The sequence below is a fragment of the Macrobrachium rosenbergii genome, chromosome 22 (assembly GCF_040412425.1).
Source record: "Macrobrachium rosenbergii isolate ZJJX-2024 chromosome 22, ASM4041242v1, whole genome shotgun sequence".
NCBI lineage: Eukaryota > Metazoa > Arthropoda > Malacostraca > Decapoda > Palaemonidae > Macrobrachium > Macrobrachium rosenbergii.
In genome coordinates, this window is record NC_089762.1 from 41,498,090 (window position 1) to 41,520,550 (window position 22,461).

At 38.3% G+C, this 22,461-nt stretch overlaps 1 protein-coding gene across 1 annotated transcript in view; it reads right to left on the minus strand.

The window, feature by feature from the left end:
* Positions 1-88: 88 nt before the first annotated feature.
* The window catches only part of LOC136850784 (rotatin-like), a 42,949-nt gene continuing 20,576 nt past the window's right edge, over positions 89-22,461 (minus strand). The window contains exons 17-35 of the mRNA XM_067124736.1: positions 22,145-22,280; positions 20,824-21,497; positions 20,461-20,581; positions 19,999-20,232; positions 19,143-19,239; positions 11,293-11,419; positions 10,933-11,129; positions 10,281-10,413; positions 9,493-9,676; positions 8,472-8,658; positions 8,118-8,287; positions 7,601-7,902; positions 7,206-7,301; positions 6,507-6,716; positions 5,815-6,016; positions 4,822-5,063; positions 4,088-4,225; positions 3,230-3,353; positions 89-452 (exon numbers count right to left, since the gene is read on the minus strand). Of these exons, the coding sequence (XP_066980837.1) occupies positions 232-452; positions 3,230-3,353; positions 4,088-4,225; positions 4,822-5,063; positions 5,815-6,016; positions 6,507-6,716; positions 7,206-7,301; positions 7,601-7,902; positions 8,118-8,287; positions 8,472-8,658; positions 9,493-9,676; positions 10,281-10,413; positions 10,933-11,129; positions 11,293-11,419; positions 19,143-19,239; positions 19,999-20,232; positions 20,461-20,581; positions 20,824-21,497; positions 22,145-22,280 (3,795 nt within the window). The 3' untranslated portion in view covers positions 89-231. The remainder of the gene's footprint in view (positions 453-3,229; positions 3,354-4,087; positions 4,226-4,821; positions 5,064-5,814; positions 6,017-6,506; positions 6,717-7,205; positions 7,302-7,600; positions 7,903-8,117; positions 8,288-8,471; positions 8,659-9,492; positions 9,677-10,280; positions 10,414-10,932; positions 11,130-11,292; positions 11,420-19,142; positions 19,240-19,998; positions 20,233-20,460; positions 20,582-20,823; positions 21,498-22,144; positions 22,281-22,461) is intronic.

Consider the following 22,461-nt stretch of genomic DNA (forward strand, 5'->3'; position numbering starts at 1 on the left):
AAACTGTTTCCATCTCAACACTTAGATATTCTATCTCTTTGAAAGTAATAATACAGTACTTGCATCTGGTGATAATGAAACTTCAATATACAGTATTTGCAGAAAAATATATTTTATTTGTACATATAAATAATGTATTTTACAAACATACATGTACTACCAAGTTTAATTAAGACAAGGAAGTAACACAAGGATTCATACAAGTAAAAATAATCTAAAGCAATTACAAAGTTACCCCTTCAAAATCTTGAGCACAGTCTCACATAGACTAGCATGTTTATGATGTATCTCAACTAAATATTTGAGTTCAGGTTGGAGGGGAAAACGTTTAAGGATAGCCTGGCCTCTCTTGTTATTTGCAATCAAAGACCAAATGATCACCAATGCAAGCTTCAACATAGCTTCATCCTCATGTTGTCTAACTAGAGATAAGATATCGCTCACAAAATCCTCTGAAATTTAAAAGGTAAATTAACACTCTTACAAGAAATCATTTTATTACTGCAGATGAACATGTGAAACATTTCTCAAACTGCTTTTTGTGCAAACAAACTATTGTCTTTGATTTCTAATATCTATTTGTTACTCCTTCAACTCTCAGTTATCTTGTCTCCCAGAGCAACACAGCCTTCTGGTTTAAAGAAGGGAATAAAAGCAAAGGAGTGGAACACAGGTCCTCCTTTGTTCCTTCATTGAGCAGCTATTGTTGCAATGTCAGGAATCATGGCAACCACATGACCAATGACCTAATCCTAGAAGGCTGTTAAGTCATACACTATTACTTCACGTTCCAAGAAGGCGTTGTGGTGATGTTCTTCACAAGCTATTCAGGGGACCCTTTATCTGTCCTGTCCGATTAGTGGGTGCACCAATCATCACAGGGAAGTTGTTGAAAAGATGATTTGGGAACATGACTCAAAAAGACTGTCATGCAGCAGAACATCCATGTATTTCTGAAGAGAAAGTAAAGTGTACTAGTAGATAAAGTCCATATCTCAAGAGCATGAACTTTAGTTAGAGGGAGAATGAAGTCCCATCATGAGCAGAAGAACAGTTCCTTTAATCTTTTTTAATAACTTCTGCAAGCCAGTACGCAACAGCATTCTTGAAGACAGAATAACGGGGAACTGAAGACAAGTGTTTGTTTGGCATGAACACATAAAAATACTGTACTATGAAATACACTTCATCCAAAAACCTGTATAGCATACTTAAAAAACACTTGAAAATTTCCATGAAGCCTGAAGCACCTAAAGGTGGGTACACACATACGAACAGAACCTTGTATTGTAACCGATTCTTGTAACAAAAACGCAAGTGTGGACGATTCCTCGAACCCAAACCCCGAACCCGCGAGGTTCGAGGCTCCGTTCACCCTCCGTCCAGGCAATTGTCGGTTTTGGGGCCCCGAATCAAAGGGAGGTCTCTTTGCACGTTATGCAACGTGTGGATGGGACCTGTATTGCATGCGTATCAACAGAGGTTGCTGAACTTGTTGACACCAACTATGAACAAGGCCGTCCATAGTAGAGTCCCTTGTTTTGGTCAGTCTCATGCTCTTGGTGCAAGTACGTATATGTCTCCCATGGCTGATTGGAGTGAGGAAGAGGTCCTTCAATTTACTAGTTATTACGAAGAAAAGACTTTACTGTGGTATGCAAAACACCCGAACCATTTTAATAAAATACGTTGCAATGATGCATGGATAGATATAGCACAAAAAACGGGAAAATCGATGGAGGAATTGGAGGTATTGCAAACTTGTATACGAGTCTCCAGTTGCTAAAAATCTGATAGTAAGTGCCACCTTCTCTTGAACTGTAATAGCTTCTCTCATATGTGTGTCATTTTTCATAATTTTAGGTCCTACCAGTTTTATAATATTCTCAAAATCTGTCGAAGACATTCTGGTGAAATTTTTGTAGTGGCCAGAAACTTCTTGGAATCTCATGTCAGCGAGTAATTCCCGACCACTGTATTCTACCCTTCTAGTATATAACCTTGATTGCCACCATCTTATTTTATTTCGCTTCATCTTCGTTAAATAATGTATATAAGTATACGCGGCAGCTGCTACTTGCATGGTGGCCATCGTCGGTAAACAACCCGGACAGAGACAGACTGATGATCGCAGTGGATTGCAATGAAGTGACGTGCTTAACGTGGTTACGGTCCGTCCTCAACAATTTGACACGTTGTAACCGTATATGCGTAACTCAGTTACACATACAAGGTTCGGCTCTCATGTGTGTACCCACCTTAAGCCTATGGACTGATAACAACGTGCAGAAAACGGGCATAGCCAGGACTAGAGTGGCAGGATGGAAAATACCTGCAAAGCCCAGGAGCAGCAATTTAGGAATGAGATGAATGACAAATGCTGCAGGCAAAGAGTGTTCCGTGGGCTGGGCATGCATGGTGGAGCCTTTCTTGTTTTCTGACTTGTTTTCAACCTATTTGTGATATCCAAACAAGAAGTTGCTAACAAGTGTTATTAAATTTCTTACCACAGTGTGAACACCCTAAGGTGTGCTAAACTTACCCAACAAGGTGTAACCAAAGAACATTAAGATACATTACGAGAGTATGGGAAGTTTGCATTACAAATGCACTGGTGGCAGAAAAATGTGGTATCAACAAGCTGGAAAAAACATGGAGATCTCAAAAATGAGATGATTTGGACATGTGAAGAGAAAGGACGAGGAACAGATGGTAAAAAAAAGCAGAATTATGGAAGCAGCAGGCTGAAGACATGTATGATGACCCAAGAAATTATAGAGAAAGAGGACGGATGAAGGCCTGAAACTAATGGGAAACGCTGACATATGTCCAAAAAAGAAGCTGGCATTGTAAAAGAGAACCTATGATAAAATAATGGGGAAAGAATAAATAAGGTTACAATCAATTATGACTGTCCAAGAAGAAACTTTCTGAAAGCAGGTTACATGAGAAGTAAGATTCCTACCTTCATAGAACTGGAGGTCACAGGGTGGTTGCATGCACCCTGCTGCTAACATTCTGTTTTGGAATTGAGTATCTAAGGCTTGAAGAGACTCTCAAATGCAGCGATTATATAACTGATGGGTTTGTGCAACAAAGAATTTTTTAAACAATGAAAACATTTTCCTCTTAGGAATAAAATGACACACTCCTGAGTGACTAAGTTCTGTTTTTTATCAAGAGAAAAATATGAGTAAAAGGAACAAATATATCCTACTAATAAGCTTACCTGAGCCTAGAATACATCGTGCAGCATGATGGTTTTGAGACATATTAGCAAGAGCAGTCAAAGCATCCTTCTGCAGAGGAATATGTTGAAGCAGCCCATGGAAAGTATTAACCCATCTGTTAAACTAGAAAAACAAATTACATAAGTTAATAAGCATTCACTTCCAACCCTACGCTTAGGTAAAATAAGGAGCTAAATTTTACTTAAATCATTAAAAACCGCAACTCAAGCTAAGTTCTCAGATTCTAATATGGTTTTGTAGAAACCTGTGTTGTATTGTATAAGATTAGTGAGATAGAAAAAATGTCTAACACAGGAAAGAAGTTCCGTATTGGAAATCTTAAGCTACTGGTATAACGACACTCTTGAAGGATTATCGAACAGAAGTTGCCAGGCATCAACAGTATAAATATACAAAAAGATAATTAGAGCTTTCATTCAAAATATCTTATTTTTACCATATTTTAAGAAATTACTTTCATACAATATTCTGTAAATATAGTCATGCAGTATAATCAATATCATCATGAAGAGAGCTCCCATTAAAGGCCATAACAGAACTGAGCATTTGCTACTTTGCAAATTAAAACTCCTGATACTTTAAAAATTAACCACGAAACGTTTTACAATAGAATGATATTTTTATAATAAAATAAAGTTTGTTCATACTTACCTGGCAGATATATATATAGGCTGTCCTTTGGAGAATACAGCTATATATATATCTGTCAGGTAAGTCTCATGAACAAAACATATTTTTCATATGTGCCCATTACACATAATTAACCTTATTCTATACAATGGCTCTCCAGCCACAACTACTTCATATATTTCTGAAGAAGCAATGACAAAACATACCTTGCACACAGCCATTTGGGACTCCTTATGTGAAAGAAGAACAATAAACAACTTCAGGATAGGAAGGGTGATGAACATCCCTTCCTCAAAAGCAAACTTGCTGTCTAGCCACTTCATTATAGAGCTCATTAAGTCATGCTGTAGGCAAGAACAAGGAAGGATTATTATTACTATTCGGTAGTTTCAAGAGTTAATAATATCAAAGCTGTACATCTGTGCCAAGTGTGTTAGAAGATGGACAAAATGTTACCCAATTTTATCTCTAGTGTCCAAACATTCATCTACTGCAGTCACAGGAGCAAGCAAGACAAACTGACTTACTTTAATCAGAACACCATGGAAGTTGTCTACATCAAACTGACTAACTAAATTATCTTTCTCTCATGGTTTGCCAACATGCATTAAAGCACCCACTACTAACCTGACAGTAATGGCTCAGGAAATGTTTGAGAAACTGCCAAAGGTAAGCTCTAAACACCTGAACTATGGCTACCTAACCGACAGAAATACACCAACTAACATCAGATCTAATGCAATTATGTTAAACTAGCTCTACAAGGTTCAACTTGGTCTTAACAATGGGGAATTTGTCCTTGAAAAGAATTAAATAACTATATTTCAAGAGTCTGAATAACTGAATTTCTGTATGGAAAGAAAGAACTCTTCTTTCAGATAAGCTGGTAAAAACAGTGCCTGATAATAACTCAATACAGAAATTACTATCATCCACTAACCTTGATCATCACAGAAGTACATTCCTGTAACCTGGCACAATTAGTTAACAGTGATACAGAAATTTCTATACTCTCTCTTGGAAGATCTTTCAATCCCAGTACTGAGCCTCTGCTTTGATTTTGATGCCGTGACAACTGCTGGCAGACAACTGTTGTGATATTTGCAAGAAGAGGATGACCTGTCCTCGAAGCACTAAGAAGTACACCTGGCAGGCCACTTGTTCGATTCAAGAACAAACATACTGAAAATAAGAGCAACAAACAAATAAATAAATCCTGCTGTCACATATTATGTAGAAAGCTCCTTCCATGTTCATAAAAAGCATAACATAGCTAGTGAGGCAGGCTTCTAAATAAAATAAGCCAAACAGTGGGAATGAGAGTTACTTTCAAAATTCGAAAGCTGTATGTCAATAAGGAATACAGTGAACCCCCCGTATTCGCGGGGGATGCGTCTCCCCCCCCAAATAGCTAAAATCCACAAATACTTAAAACCCCTCTAAAAGCACTTAGAACTGCCCATTTTGATAGATTAAGCACAGAAAAACCCTGTAAAAATGCATATACCTGAGTATTTTAATAGTTTTATCACAAAAAGTGCATTTATTCATGAAAATTATATGAAAATACAGTAATTAGTGAATATTTCTCAGTGAAAAATACCGTGAATGGGCGAATTTTCCGCGAATAATGGCTAGATATGTTCCACAGAGAAACCCGCAAATGTGTGAGTCTGCGAATCATGAGAACACGAATAAGGGGTTTACTGTATTCAATTTGTTTTAAGCAACGTTTTTTCAACACAGCCTATTTAATGTGTCATGTACAAATCCTAAACATGTCATGCCACTGTAGACTGAAAAAGATGTAGGTGGCTCAGGTTAACTGGAAACAATACTAAAAAGCTATAACTGCAAATAAAGCTATTACCATTACAAAAGAACATAACATGCCATACTAAAAAAACAGCATTCAGAACAACAAAATATTTACCTTGATGATGTGTTGAAGCAGAAAGGATGAACTTTAAAGCGGCAGTCAATAAAGACTGTGTGCGGAGTATTGGCACCCAAAGTGAATGAAGAAGGGGTAACACAGACTCCCCAATGGTCACTACCCAAGGACCTCTTCCATCCACCCAATTTGTAGCTAATTCCAAATGCTGGATTACTTTTTGTATCAGTTCTTTTAGTCCCTGGGAAAAGAGTTCACATGTTCAAGATGATTCCACAGGTCTACATTTGTACTGAACCCATTAACATTCTTCTTATCCCTGTCTACCTATGGACATCATTTTTCTTTAAAAAAGGGGGGGGCACATTAAATGGGAAATATCAGGAGATTTTTTGTGTGGCCCTATACCCTTAGTTTATAAGAAGCTATCCTAAATAAGAGGCTCCCCTTGTCAACACATATGATGACCATATAGCAGCTACTGTATATTAATTCTGGCTTGTCTTCTCGCCGTATTACTAAAAGTCCTTTTGAAGAATTAGAGAACTGCTGCTTTTAGGAACACAAACAAAACAACAAAAGAAAACAAAATATAAATATCTAACAACAAAAGAAAACAAAATATAAATATCTAAAACTAAAACCTGCTTTTTCTGAAGTCTATAGTTTTGTGCTTCAAAAAATGTTTAAAAATCTTAGATTTCAGGAAAGAAACAAAGTTAATGCCTTACCTTCTTATTCATGAGTTGAGTTGTAATATGAACATTTACAGTTTGAATTTTCACTCGAAGATCAGTAAATGGTTTTATAAGAACCGGCATAAAAAACAAACGGTAATGATGTGCTGCCTCTTTTGCACTAGTGGAAATTAGTAGGGTTAACTTCAAGCATTCCAGCAACAGCGTTTGATGTTCTAATTCCACTGGAGAGAGTTCTGTTTTCTGATAATACAAAAACAACAAAAGTATTTTTATCATCTTGTTAATTGTTGACATTTTTACAATTCAATAAGCTTTTTGTAAATGTATATAAACATAAAATACTATGTAAAGTCCTTCTTACACAAAAATTTTGATAAGGATACTTATAATGAAAAAGTTGTTTTATGCAAGGTGCAGACTGTTTCAAGTTTATGAGGAGACTAAAAAAGCTGACATCTTAAGAAATTAGCATATTCTAATATTATCAAAAAGCGGAATCATACTGTATAAAAGAGACCAGCATCTTTTATATATTTAACAACACCACTCAACTTAACAAACACTTCCTTTCCAAGTATCCTGGAAAGAGAAGTGATATTCCCATTCCAGTACTTGGACAAGAGCCTGGAGCATTTGACTTGCAAATGCCTTACATTCAAAGGTACCATGAAACCACTTCATTACAACATACAATGAACTAAATATGTAATAAGATATAAATATTCTTACCTTTGGCAGCGTCTGACTAGGAATTTCATTAATGTCTGATACAGAACAAATTAATTGTATAAGATGCCTGCAGATTTCCCAACCAGGGCAAATATCCTGCAGAGAAAAATAAGGCAGAAGTTAAGGTTCTGAAAGAATGAATCTCATAATAAAATACAGTTTGTCTGTCTTGTGTGAAAATAACCAAAGTAACTAATGAAAGATTTAAATCTGCATAAAACAAATATCAACCACAGTAAGTTAAAAAGAAAGGTTACTTTTAAATTGCAACAAATTTGGGATGGTACCAATTTAATTTTATTGTTATTTCTATTATAGCTCACACAAGGGCTGACTGTAATGGGTTTCTGGTGAAACAAAACTGTGTAAAATAAAAACACAAAAAGAACTTTTACCTGGTTATTTAAAAGTTTCACTGGCATATCTAATCTTTTTGAAAGATTGAATTCAGCAGTGCTTTCTGGCAAATTCTCATCAGGAAAAACTGAATAAATAAGGCTAATCAAGAAGCTTGCTGCTGCTCTCTGGAGATTCAGCAGTGAGGATGAGTGAAGACTGAGTACTAAAGGACGCAAAGTAAGTGCAGGAGACGCTATGATCCATTCAATTATTGGTGATGTACCGCACAGCCCTCCTCCATGTGTGAGAGCATTTAGCAATTCAAAACCAACAATTCTGGTACGTGGTTTATCAACACCTGCAATAAGGATCTCTTTTATATATCTTAACTGAACTCATTTCCCAACAGTATACCTTCTACAAAACACTTACAAAAAACCATCATTTCAAAATACAGTAATGTAGTCCTTAAAAACATTTTTACTACCAAACATGTTTACTTGCAAACTCAATTATATATCAGCTTTAGTAGTATACATGCAATTCCACTAAACATAAAAATTGATCACAAACCAGATGTTAGCACCGCCATTATGAGATGTATGAGACTGGTGTCTCGTGTAAGAGAATGGGCAAGTGAAGCGTCATGCTTGAGAACTGTACATAAGAATATCAAGGCTGTTTCCATGGCTTGAAAATAACTCTCAGATGCATTAATGAGAGGCATAATATAACGAAGTTGTCTGAAAAGATGAAAAAAGAGGCAAACTTCAAGAAAAAATGTCAAAAAACAGAAATACAAAAGTGAAAATAATGGTTCTAAAGTAGTTATATATAAAATGCAGATTACTATAAGCAAATATTTATGATACAAGAAAACAATGTAATAGAACTTTTAGAATTTAATCATGAAAAATACCAACTTACTTGATAACCATGTGAATTATTCCAAGCGAACATAACTGATCTATAACCTGGGACGGTTGGAGTAATAGTAAGTTAGTGAACAGCCTCAGCAATGATTCATACAGCTGAACAGAAACAAGCGATGTTGATTTACCATTTCTCCAATCCTCGTCACTCTGACTTTCCATGCTGCCTTGATCATCGTCAGCTGAAATATTAGGAAGTTATAGATATATTTTTTGTTTGTCAATGTTATTTCTCCTTTTCTAAATAGATAAAAAATCTGTGATTTTTTGTTTGTCAAAGTTAACTGTCATGTAAGACCGTCCCATTAAGGAGGATGGAGGGGAATTCAATAATGAAGTCAACAATGTGTTGGCCAAACATTACTGGAATGAAAAGCATCATATATTGACAGCATCCACACAGTAAAAGGAAACAAATTTTTCCCGAAGCTGAACTACGTCAACAGAAAGAGGGTATTAAAGCTTGTGAATTACTGTGGACAGTCAATGATATAATGGTCTTGCGAACCAAAGAAATTTTCATCAGTGTCGGATCATAATCCAACCCTTAAGTTAGCTTCTGTCTTGTGCACATTCTACCTGAATTCCAATTTGCTCTTGGTCTTCACCTATGACCTTTTCTATTTTATTTATAAATGATCTGTTTAACCAGACATCTGAACCCTTTTAGGGTTCTTCTCGGGCTGAAAATGACCTTTTCTATAATTTTCTGGGCCTTCCTACAGGTCTCCATCCTCCTATTTCCATAGGCACAACTTTTCTCACAAATCATTTAAATATGTAAGATCTTAGTCAATGTTCTACCTGCTACATACTGCATTTCTCTACAACTTTCATATTTGTAATATTATTTCATACACACTTCAAGCATGAATCTTTGCACTTCGCAGTCACAAATCTTCTATAGCTCCTTCATTTTTTTGTACTGGTGCCAAAGACTATAATAATAATCCAGTAATGTGATTACTGTTAGTATCAATACTACATAAATTTTCTCTTTAATATTTAGTACACACCTGCAGTACATAAAGAACTAAGATGGCTTGTAGAGAAATCCCACTCAGCTTGTTTAATTGGATGACAATCTCCCTCTGGCTTCCCAGGATAGATGCAAAGCTTAAACACTGTTATCCTCATAATTTTGTAAAAGTTGCAGTGCTGAAGTAAAACCATTAGGGCCTCAACTCCACAAATGGATTCCTGTGAAAGTAAAACCCCTTCACGTGAATTACTGCAGGTAATATATACATAACTATGATCAACAAAAACTACTAATTCTACAAAACATCAAAATATGCCTTCCAGTTAGCCTAGTCTTGAGAAGCATACTCCATTGTATACCAGACTGACTAACAATTACTGCACCACATGAAATAATGTACTGTAATTACAGTAAGTTCCAAAGTCATAAATGAATCAAAAGTATGGTGCGTCCTAAATTTAAAACTTAACGTAATAACAATTATATGACTAAATCAGCTAATGTGGCAGTGAAAACCCACTATCCTGTATCTTTTAAAAACATGAGTGAAAATAAGGGGGATGAAGTAAAATTAATAAATGCTTGTGTAATATAGATAAATAAAATTATTGAAATAGCAGTCAGTCTAACACTACACAATCAATCTCTCTTATCAACAAGGTAGACACAACAAAGTAAGGCTCTTACTGCCAGAGAACCTGCTATCAGATAATTTTATTTTGGAGTGTCTAAAATTTCAAAGACCATGAATGTTGACTCAACTATAAATGAAGGGTCTGTTGTTGGATGAAGTCTAAATACAAAACAAATAACGTGACTTACACCTGTCATTGTATCAGTGACTATTGGGGATGACCAGGGCTCATTTACAGTTGGCCTTTTTTCTGTAAGCTTTACAAGTAATTCTGCAGCTGACATTCGCACCAAGCAGCTCCGACCAGTTGCCAGCAAGTAGCTATAAAGATATTTTTAATCAAAATGCTGAAAAAGAGTAACCTTTTCTTTGAATAATTTGTAAAATATAAACTGTTACTTCATATATGAATACATTCTCACAAAGAGGGAAGAGAAATTGCATGAATGAGGAAAATGAACATGAATAGAAGGATGGTATGACAGAGGGATCAACTGAGAATAGAAACAGCTGAAGATGTTAAAAGGTCACTCAGCAAGATGAAAGATGATACAGCCCCAAAGACTGAATACAATACCATTCAAAACAAGATTGCATCTCGAAAGTGGGATATCTCATCCATCATTCTATCCCAACTTTACTTGTTCAGCAACCTTTCAACACCTGGCCTGTCTAACTAGAACCAGGTAAGTTAGCAAAAGTAAAAGTAATGGGGTATGTCATATATCATTAATTTTCATCCCCAAAAGTACCAAGCATATTCTGATGAATACCTGTGTGATATACAGAAAAATGGAAAACTTCACTTAAGCTTCTAAACTATGCACTAAGTTAACATACCTTAAGGCAGCTCCCCACACACCTCCTGAAACTTGGGTGAGACTTTCATGAAGAAGGTACAAGCCTTCTGGCTTGCTTGTTAATGATGAAGCAACAGTTAAACCAGCACTTGTCACACTTGGGTCTCGATATACCCAAAGAGAAACCAGCCATGACCAATCTGGTGACCCTCCTGTGTTCCCCCATTTGGAAATTTCCTGCAAGTAACCATAAATACACTGATAATTCCAATAATTCCAATGAGAGGTACAGATTAAAACAAAAACATAAGTCCTCTCAACTCTTTGCTTAAATAGGATTTAAAAGCTATGAAAAAAATTACATCTACACTTACTGTATATATTAATGCAATTAAATTACCTCAGACAAGTCACCACTGGGGTGAGACAGCAAATGTATCAGTATAAGGGATGAGCTTAGTGTAACTGCCCTCCCCATAAATGAGTTGTGAGCTCTGCCACGTCCTTCATGGAAAGTCTTGATTATTCTGGGAAATGATAATATCAAACTGTATAAAATTTCTATACGAAAGGTATGGTAACATAATTCAAATTTACAATTGTTAAATAAAACCCATTACAGTAACTGTAATTAGCCTTATTCTGTGTAAAACCAATACAATTAGACAAACTTGACGATGTGAAAAATGATATTTTCATAATAAAATAAATTTTTGAAAATACTTACCTGGTAGTTACATATATAGCTTAAGTCCCTGACGTCACGGCAGAATTTCAAAACTCGCGGCAATCGCCGATCGGTAGTCAGGTGAACCACCTGCGCGCCCTCTACCCAGGTACCTGGAACCATTCCAACTATTCCTCAGATCTTCCATGCCCCTAGTCTCTAGAGGGGAGGAGGGTGGGTATTTAATTATATGTAACTACCAGGTAAGTATGTTCAAAAATTTATTTTATTATGAAAATATCATTTTTAAACATCTAACTTACCTGGTAGTTACATATATAGCTGATTGACACCTTTGGTGGAGGGTCAGAGACAGCCAACATCGTTGGAATTTGCTTAAGGGTTAATAAACCAACTTAAGGTCCTTACCTGGATTAAGGAAGCTGACTTCAATGAACTCCCTCATTTTGTCTGCTTTCCTTAAGAGGTCCAGCGATCCACTCAGGGGCTGAAGACCTCTAGGAGCTGCCAACCGGTGTACCAACCTCTATGTGACAGACAACCTATAATACCCTTGTTCCGGGAGCCACCAAGGAACAAAAATGATCATTTGACTAAAATTGATGATTGTGGAAGACTGCATTCAATCTTCACAAACAACCATCAAATTTCAACCATTCCAAGGTAAGAACAAAGGGTATTGTTTTATGGAATTGGATTAAGGAAAGCTGAGTTCAATGAACTCCGCCTCATTATGTCTGTATTCCTTAAGAGGTCCAGCGATCCACTCAGGGGCTGAAGACCTCTAGGAGCTGCCAACGGTGTACCAACCTCTATGTGACAGACAACCTATAATACCCTTGTTCCATGGCGTCACCAAGGAACAAAATGATCATCTGACTAAAATCAATGATTGTGGAAGACTGCGTTCAATCTTCAAAACAACCATCAAATTTCAACCATTCCAAGGCAAGAACAAAGGGTCTTATTTTTATAGGATTGGATTAAGGAAGCTGACTTCAATGAACTCCCTCTCATTATGTCTGCATTCCTTAAGAGATCAGCGATCCACCCAGGGGGCTGAAAATCTCTAGGGGGCTGTCAACAGGTGTATAACCTCTATGTGACTAGACCTCCTCTTAATACCCTTGTTCCAGGCTCTACCAAGGAACTTTCATCCCAATGATTGCGGAAGACTGCGTCCAGTCTTCACAAACAACCATAAAATTCTCAATTCCAAGGTAAGAAAAAGGGTATTGGTTTATGGGATTGTAGGGTATTCCTTCTCCCATTACTGAATTAGATGCTATAAACGGGCACAGCGTATAGCAATCTTCGCATAATGTCTTGATTGTTTTAGATAGTGAGAGGCAAATACTAACTTGCTTCTCCAGAAGGTCGTGTCCAAGATACTCTGCAGGGACCTGTTCTGTTTAAGAGCTACAGAGGTTGCTACTGCCCTGACCTCGTTCGTCTTTACTTTCAGAATCTTGTAGTCTATCTCTCTACATTCCATATTTGCTTCTTTTATCAACTGTCTGATAAAAATAAAACAGAGCATTCTTCGACATCTATACAGAGAGCTTTTTGACTGAGCACCAAAGCCCTTCTGAATTCCTTCTTAAGTCCTTTGTCCTATCCAGGTAGAGCCTTAGAGCCCTTACCGGGAATAGGACTCTCTCTCTCCCTCCCCTGTTATGTCCGTTAGGTTCGGAATCTCGAACGTTCTGGGCTAGGGGTTGTGACAGTATTCATTTTTGCAAGGAAGCCTAGTTGCAGTGAGCAGATTGCCTTGCCTTGTATAAAATCTATATTCTTGCTGAGAGCATGTATCTCACTAACTCTTTTCCTGCTCCAAACTGACCAAGAAAAGAGTTTTCATGGTGAGTCTTTTAAAGATGTCCTCTGCAAGGGATCAACCTACTCCCCATGAGGAACCTCAGGACCACGTCTAGGTTCCATGCTGGTGAGTTCTCTATATACAAATTTGGGTTACAGAAATACTGGAAGAGGACACATGGTTGTCCTTGCACCATCCTCTAAATACCTCCCACTTGGATTGGTATACCTTAATGGTGGATAACTTCCTTGATTTGCAATAGCGCCAGCTGCCTCCTTCGAAAACTACTGGCTCTTGTGAGTTTTCCGATAGTCCTAAAGCAGTTACTAGTAGCGCTTGTAGGTTTTGGTAATATCTTTCCAAGTGGGGTTGTTTGAGTAGATCTACTCTCTGAGGTAGGCTACACGGGATGTCCACCATCCAATCCAGTACTTCTGGGAACCAATCTCTTGTCGTTTAAAGGGGCCACAAGGTCATTCGGTCCTCTCATGTGACACAAATTTTTCAGTACCTGTGTATTATCTTGAAATAGGGAAATGCATACACGTCCAAGTTGGACCAGTCCACCAGGAACGCGTCTATGTATATAGCCCCGGGATCTGGTACTGGAGAGCAGTAAGTGTCCAACCTCTTCGTTTGCGCTGTGGCGAAGAGATCTATGCAAGGACGTCCCCAAAGTCCTGATGTAGCGTTCATTCTTTTGAGAGGACTTTATTTCCTGCTCAGAATGTCCGCCCTCACATTTTTTCTCCCCTTGGATAAAGTGGGTTACTAGTTTTACATTCTCCTCCTTTGCCCAAAGAAGAGATTCTCTTATTGTCTCGTATAGAGACCTGGGTGAGTGCCCCTTGTTTGCTGATGTAGGCCAACGCTGGCGTGTTGTCGGTGTTGACCTGCACCTCTTTGTTCCCCACTGTATTCAAACTCCTTGAGAGTTAGAAGGATTGCAGTTAGTTCCTTCTAATTGATATTTAACTCCTCCTGCTCTCTGGTCCAGGAGCCCGAGACTTTTTATTTCCCTCGTGTTGCTCCCCATACTGAGTCCGACGCGTCGAATAACAACACTAGGTCTGGGTTCCTCTAATATAGAGAAGGGACCTCCTGGAGCTTGACGGGGACGTTCCACCACTACCAATACGGTCTTATGGTTCCGAAATGGGGATGCACTTGGTCTCCAGTTCTATTTCCTTGTCCCAGTTCCGATTTAGATGAAACTGTAACGGACATAGAATTAACCTCTCAAAGGAGACAAACCGTTCCAGCGAGGAAAGGGTTCCCAGCAGACTCATTCATTCCTTTGCCAAGCATGACTGTCTCTTTATAAAGTTCTGAAATTTTCTTGAGGCTTGTCCTGTCTTTGCAATAAATGGAAAAGCCCGAAAATCCTGACTCTGAATCTTCATCCTAAGGCATAGAACCTCTTGGGATGGGATCAGCTGAGATTTCTATCTGTTTATCAGTAGACCTAATTCTTTGTTAGGCGCTTGATGCCAGCCAGCATCTTGCGTCCTGAACTAACTCCACGTCTTGGCAATCATCCAATATCTTGAAGCCTGGCGTCCTGGCGTCAATGCCTTGGCGGCGTGGCGTGACTTGGGTTCGTTGACGCGATTGTCATCATGGTGTTTTTCACTCCTAGATGCTTGACGCCACTGCATCCAGCGTCTAGAGTTTCATTCACTACGTTCAGCGTCTTAAACTTCTGGACGTCTAGAAGCACCTGTTGGACGTCCATTATCCTTCTTCTGTTTGCCTGGTTGTCACGCTTGCAGCTGGGAAGACAAAGTCTGCTGCATATTTTATAGTCAAGCTATATGCGGGGCTTCCTGCTGTTGGGGACAGGCTGGGAAGCCTCAACTACGGCAATTATTTCCTTCTCATCGTCAATAATGGACCGTGGAGGGTTCCGTGAGGCAGTACCAATCCGAAGGAGGAAGAGGAGGATGTATGCTGGAAGGCAGCACAGTGTCCGCCACGCTCTTGCAGCCTGGTATCCTGACTGAACAGAACTGTCTACGTTTGTTCTTAGTAGGAGAGCTACCCCTGGGGCTGGAAGGGGAAGAGCTCCGGCTGCTGCTGCTATGACTACAATCTGAAGTCTATGAAGTGTTATCATGACGTCCCTCAATATTAGGTAACTTGCTCTTGAGAGGTCTCGGCTCCAGAGCCAGGCGTCAACCCTTTCTGTTTAGGCTGAAAGAGAGAGCCGAAACTATAAAACCTTTCCGTGGGCGAACTTCAGAAAATTCTTGGAGATCAGGTGCATGGGGACGTAAAAATTCCTGGAGGTCCAGTGAGGCCATCCAGTCATGCTGTCTGACCGCTGCTAGAACCGATTTTGTCGTTTCTATAGCGACCTTTGTTTATTGCACAAAAAAAAAAAAAAAAAAAAAAAAGTTGAGTGCAATCCCGTCTAGCACCGGTCTCTAACCCCGCAAGCATTTGGGGATCAGGAATAACCGAATGTAGAATCCTGGGGAATTCGGATCCTGAACTCTCTATCTGGTCTCCTTTTGCAACATCATAGACACTTGTTGCTGTAGAACCTTTGCCTTGGTTCTGTCGTTGCATTTGGCAGAAAGGTCGAATTGTCTTATTACTAGAGGGCCTACTCAGGCTGGACAATCCGGCTCCTACACTCAGTCTGCAGGAGAAGAAAGGCAGGTCCTCCTTCTTCCCTGTGTAAAGCCTCTTCTCGTTGTCATTCATCTACCCGCCCTAGAGGAACCTCTATCGGAGGGCCGACCACGAAAGAGCTGAGATACCTGAAACACAGGAACCTCAGCCTTACTCTTTTTAGCGATGAAAGTCGTAAAGTAGGACTTTTCTTGCTGTTTTAGATCTTAAATCTTACGTGGTTTTCTGGGCCAAAGATGAAAAGGCCTCTATACCAAATCTTGAGAGAAGGGGTGAGAGGAAAAAAGTATATAAATCAATTCTGATTTTGATTGGACGTGACCCCATTAGCCAGGAAAGAGCAGCAAAGATGGGCCCTTTTCTTCAGGAGTCCCTCTGAGAAAGGTGCAGTTGATTCGTTGGAACTATCTCCGAGTCCTTTATCCATACCCGACATCAGATATATGAGTTCTTGGTGTCAGTCGTGTTGAATAATTCCATCTTCCTTATTAAATCTCCAAATTCTTTTGAGGGTGGTCAATTCTGATATCGACCAACAACCGTTTTCCCCATGGCCACTCGGCGAGAAGAGTCAACAAGATTCGAGAAGGTTCCTGGGAAGGGGCAGGTATTTGGGGCGAGCGATTCTCCAGTTTGATATTAAACGCTAGACCTTGAGCTAGTTAGGTTGGAGGAAAAACAAAGGCTGTCTTTCATTGTTTCTCCTTCAGAAAGCATCCATTCTTCGTAAATGCTGCCCTCTTAGACGCCTTCACAAGAGTAAATTTTGAAGGTGGGGAACGAGGAGCAGTCAGGATAAATTTCTCTGGGAAAAATTTCGAAAATAGCTTCATAAGCCTTTTCAAGTCTGATAAAAGCTGATGGCCTTTTATATTGTCTTCGTCAGAAATCTCTACAATAGGATTCACAGGAGAATGCGAGATATTATCATTCTCTTCTTCCGATTTTACGAAGACGGAAGTAGCGACGTCTTTCAAAGTATCATCTTGAAGCCTGGCGTCCTGGCGTCCAGTCTCTTGGCGCCTGGCGTAAAGCTTAATGTCTGGCGTCCATTTTCTTAATGACGAAGCTGGTAATGTCTTGGCGTCCAGCTTCATGACGCCTGGCGTCCTGGCGTCTTGCTTCTCAACGCCCGGCGTCCTGGCGTCCAGCTTCTCGGCGCTCGACGTCCTGGCGTCCAGGCTTCTCCTCAGTTACGCGCTCGGCGTCCTGGCGTCCATACTTCTAACATCGCTGTCCTGCCAAACCCAGAGGTTACTAGAGAACTGGCCGCCTGTGCGACATCGGTCAAAAGCTTCCTCCGGTTGGCGTGCAGCAACCAATGGACGAAAAAACACTTTAACCTCGCCTTACCTATGGCGAGGGTGAGCGTCCTGGGAAACGTCAACAGGTACGCGCTCGAGGGGACGACTGCTCGGTAGCTAAAGCCTCTTGCCTCCCTTCGCCTGTCGACTTTCCTTCTCACAGGGTTGGTGAGCTTGGAAGAGGTCTAGGACTAGGAGCACAACAGGACCGAGTCGCACCCTCCACTGCACTTGCACTAACAACATATTAACACTTGTATTTTTTAGATCTCTTATTATCGATCACATATTATCCCTGTCTTCTGAGAGGATTTTACCTGTTGGGCCAGGGTCTGAATGGCAGCCAACAAATCATTAAGTATTGGGTCCTTACCTGTTTCAGTAGGGGTTCAGAGACTACCACTACGGGAGAAGGATCAATAGTATAGTTATCAAGGGGAAAAGAATTAACTATTCCCTGGTTATATCAAGAAGAGTGAGAAACAGTACTCTTGGCTCTTCTGAGCCTAGTCTTTCCTTCCCGTTCTTCAAACATACTAAGTGGGGATCCAAGGAGACTTTAGCAAACCCGCTTGCATCCCCACACACATTTCTTCACACTCGATGAAGTCAGATATGTTATAAGAAAATCCAAAAAGCGAACAAGTTTAAAGCCAAGCCAAAGTGTACTTCACCAAAATAAGTTGCGAAAAAAACACAGGCTACGAAAAAATTCCATCGATGTTACCGACACAGCGGCAGGGAAGATCTGAGGAATAGTTGGAATGGTTCCAGGTACCTGGGTAGAGGGCGCAGGTGGTTCACCTGACTACCGATCGGCGATTGCCGCGAGTTTTGAAATTCTGCCGTGACGTCAGGGACTTAAGCTATATATGTAACTACCAGGTAAGTTAGATGTTTAAAAAGAAAAGGTTCCAGTATCCATGCCTAACCTACAGTCCAGTCTGCCAAAAGCCATATTACTCATTCTGTATAACTTGTAGATATTCAAACATACGCAGTATGTCACAAGCTGCAATGAGTTTTTTTAGTGTTTTAGCTTTTCATCTCTTCCTTTGTGTGTTTTTTCATGTTCCCCTGTTTATTCCTTTCCCTCCCTTAGCATATTTAAGGGTCTGGTGAGCATTTCCTTGCAACAACATTTTAATTTGTTCTGCGGTGCCTACTCACCTGGCTGCCACAATCATAAGAGTGCAGGATACTGCATCTCTCTTTTGGATTTATAAGCTCCTCATTATGTTAGCTTATACAGAGTAACATAAAGACTATGAAGGAATCACATGAATGATGAGATTATTGTACTTGGAAACAGGAAAAGTGAGTAACAGTAATATGGCAGCCCACCTTGCTATTGAACTAATGGCAAAGAGACATCAAATTAGCGATAATAGACTCGACACAAAGTACCCCTTATCTGAATGAATAAAGAAAATGTTCAAATGAACAAATAATGAATGATGCATCAAAATGGGGAAGACAGCAAAAATTATAAGAAGCAAAGCAGTACAACGGACTTTAATGAAGTTTTCTTGGAGGAAGGGTGTCGTCCTCCCCTTTGAGACAGTGGAGCATGATCTAAGCATGTGCAGTGAGATTTTCCCCTTCAAGCAGATGTGACCAGGAGCATTTCACACAAAGTAAGGCTATTTTATGATTAATTGGTTTATCAATAAAAACTATTCTTGATGAACAAAGATGAGTAGTAAAATGATTTTGTTTAGCAATAATTTAATCCTTGAATGAAACAGGTTTCATGCAGTTTTAAAAATTAACATAAAAATTAACTTTAAGTACTTAATTACCTTGTTAAGCACGACACAAGCTGACTAGCTATTTTGTCGCCTGGCCAACCGAGAGCTGTCACATGAGCTAAACATTCTAATGCGCAGCCAAGTACCACTGCATAAAATAAAGGAAAAAATTGAGGCTTACAAAAGAGATAGAAACTTTGTCACTGCGAAATAAAATTAAATCATAATTTAGATAATGCATAATCATTGTATACTTTATATATTAGTAAGAGTTGAATTAATAAAAAACTTAAACAAAATTTCCATGCTTGACAGCGAAAAAATTAATATCACTTACGTCACTACAAAAAATCAAAAGGCAGTATGCTAAGAGTCCAACTGTTAGTTGAAATTATCATAGATAAGAACATAATCTGTAGTTGAAATTATCATAGATGAGAACATAATCTGTTAAGACAAATTCCTATACATTATATCTTACTATAATACAAAATAATTAAAATAGAAACCTTTCTTAATATAAATCACTGCATCTTACTGGACATACAGACCAAGTAGGGCAGTGCTTGATCAGGTAAGACTGGGACCACATCTTGCAGAAAATGTCTCACTCACTAACGAATTACAGTTTCAATTCTTTCAACTAATAATCAGATTCTTCATCAACTGCCTTTAACCCATACTGTGATGGCTCTAATACAAGTACAGTAATGGGTTTTTACTTGCAGATATATCAACCTATTAAACTGATTATAGCTACACTCAAAAAATGAAGCTTGAAATTTAAGAAACAGGATATCAGAGCATAACAGAGACATTCTCAGAGATTTGAAAAAAATAAAAATAGATTTCTACTGTGCATATCAGATGTCATGATAATTACTTACTTTCCATATAAATAACAAACCTAAATTGTAATACTGCGGCTCATTTTCATCGTTGGGCTTCAGAACTGGAAGAAGGCCCAGAACTACATTTGCTGTCAACTGGTTGGTGGAATTACTGGCCCAGAAATCACTTGTTAGATTAGAATCTTTAACTAATCGGACAATTAAGCCAATCAGATTTGTAATGATGCGGAAAAGTCGCACAGACAACAATGCTCTTGGATTGGGATCACTGGCAACCCAGGTGACTGAACCTAATGCAAATAAATGTTTAAAAGGTCTTCATTAACAAAGGGTATGAAATTTATACTATCACATCTATGATATACATACAAAAAGATAAATCTTAGCTATTCAAAATGCTTAGACTAAACACCAATCCCACTTGCATAGTAGTATTCTTCTAAGATTCATAAAGTAAATCAACTAATGACAAAAAATAAAGAAAAAGCAAATTCCAACTTATAAATTCAACTTATTACCTGTTGTTTTCAATGTATCAAGTAAAGCAGAATCTAATCTTGTAAACTGTCCCACCAGGAACTTAAGTAAAGGAAAACCTTTCTCTTCATCACCTTGGCTCTGACCTTTGTTTCTTTGGCACTGGAAAAAATTAAAATTATTCCATAAAATTTAAATCCACTAGTCTGTACTACAGCACAATTGAAACAAAGATAATTGCACACTTACACATACAGCTTCTTACAAGATAATATTGTAAAGACAAGTCAACATGTACTACTAATGTACCTAATTCATTATAACAAAGCTTGTAAATGAAAGTTAAAAATTTCCAATTTATGAATAAAATATTAAGGTATAAAATTTCTTATCAAATTACTCACCAGCAGAATCACATAAATCATATTTAAAATATGGGTCAACAGCTGTTCATCAACAGAAGAATTGGGCTGACACGTGAGGAAACGACAAAGGCTTTGAGTCCAGCGGTTTGTGAATAGCATACCTCTATTTTCCAACGAATTCATTTGAAACTGTAACATATGAAAACTCAGACAATTCGAGTTGTTCTTCACATCATGATGAGTTGTTCCATTCTCAATATTGAGGAGGAATTTCTCTAAGACATTCTGCAACACGTACAACCTAATCATGGAGATTTCTTTATCACTGAGGTTCAGTTTTACAGCAAAACTATCACACTTATCATTTTCATTGCTAATATTTTCAAGACCTCCTCGACAAGTGGAAGCCCAAACAACTCTGAAGAATTTCATGACTTCCCAGTCTTCTTCTTGCAGTATTTGATGAACAGTCCTCATTTCTTCACACAAACCACCCTTATCGAACCAAGTATAAGTATCACAGATAAATGGTAAGTGAACCTTTGAAATTAACAACTCTGGGACAGATATAAAATTTTTGCCTCCCACTGTAACTGTTCCACATTCAGCTCTATCACATGTAGAAAACAGGATGACATCATTCAGCAACAAAAGTGCCATCAGACACGATGCCTGGCTCCTTGTATGTTCATCAACGTAAAACACAAAACCAGCTGAAACAGAATTGGAGAGTTAAAATATTAAGCAAATTAAAGATAGAACAGGCTGATAACTATCATTATAAAAGATTATTTAAATTGTTTAGTGCAGCAATTATAGGAATACGACAATGCAGAGCCAATAGTTACAAGACCACCGTACTATGCAATTCATTATCCTAGACTAGTCCCTTATATTATACTGTTACTTCTTACATAGTACAGTAATGTTTTTTATACAGTACACATCATTTTTTCAAATGGTGTCATTTACACATTGTTGAAAGCCAATGCAGTCTTCTGTATCCTTAAGAGTAGAAAAATAATGATAAAACAACCAAAGTTAGGTAGAAAGATGATTATAAAACCACCATAGTAAGAATCTTTCCAGAGAAAATCTTTACCATCATTTAATAGCCAATAAATTACTCATTATAAGTTGCCTGCCATCATAACTTTTTAATAGCCAAATACTGTAGTTATATTACATTTATCAGTCTATAACCTGTAAATCCTTAAAGTTTGTGATCATCATTGAAATTCAAAACATAACGAAGGATCCTAGCAACTGGGCATAACACCTATTTTAATCATTCTATCAAAAGTTAGTTCTGTATCTACTAAGGCCCTATGCTATTTAGACACTGTCCCTGATTTCTTACCTCTAACAAGGCACAAAAGAAATTCCTCATCATCAGATAATATTGTCCTGATGCTGGAGGAATGTGTCGCCAATAAGCGCAAGACTCCCAAGGCTCCAGGTATAAAGTCAACTGTAACATTCATCGAGCCATCCTGCTGTAAGAGATAAGAACACCATCTATCCGTCCTTTAAAATATGGAGACCAGATTTAGTTTTGCTAACTAACTTTCCATGAAGTATGACTAATTTTAAGTTGACATACAGATTTGTAAATACTGTACAGTTCATTTATTTAAACATTTACTTAACCTTTACATTTAGAACCCACACTCCATT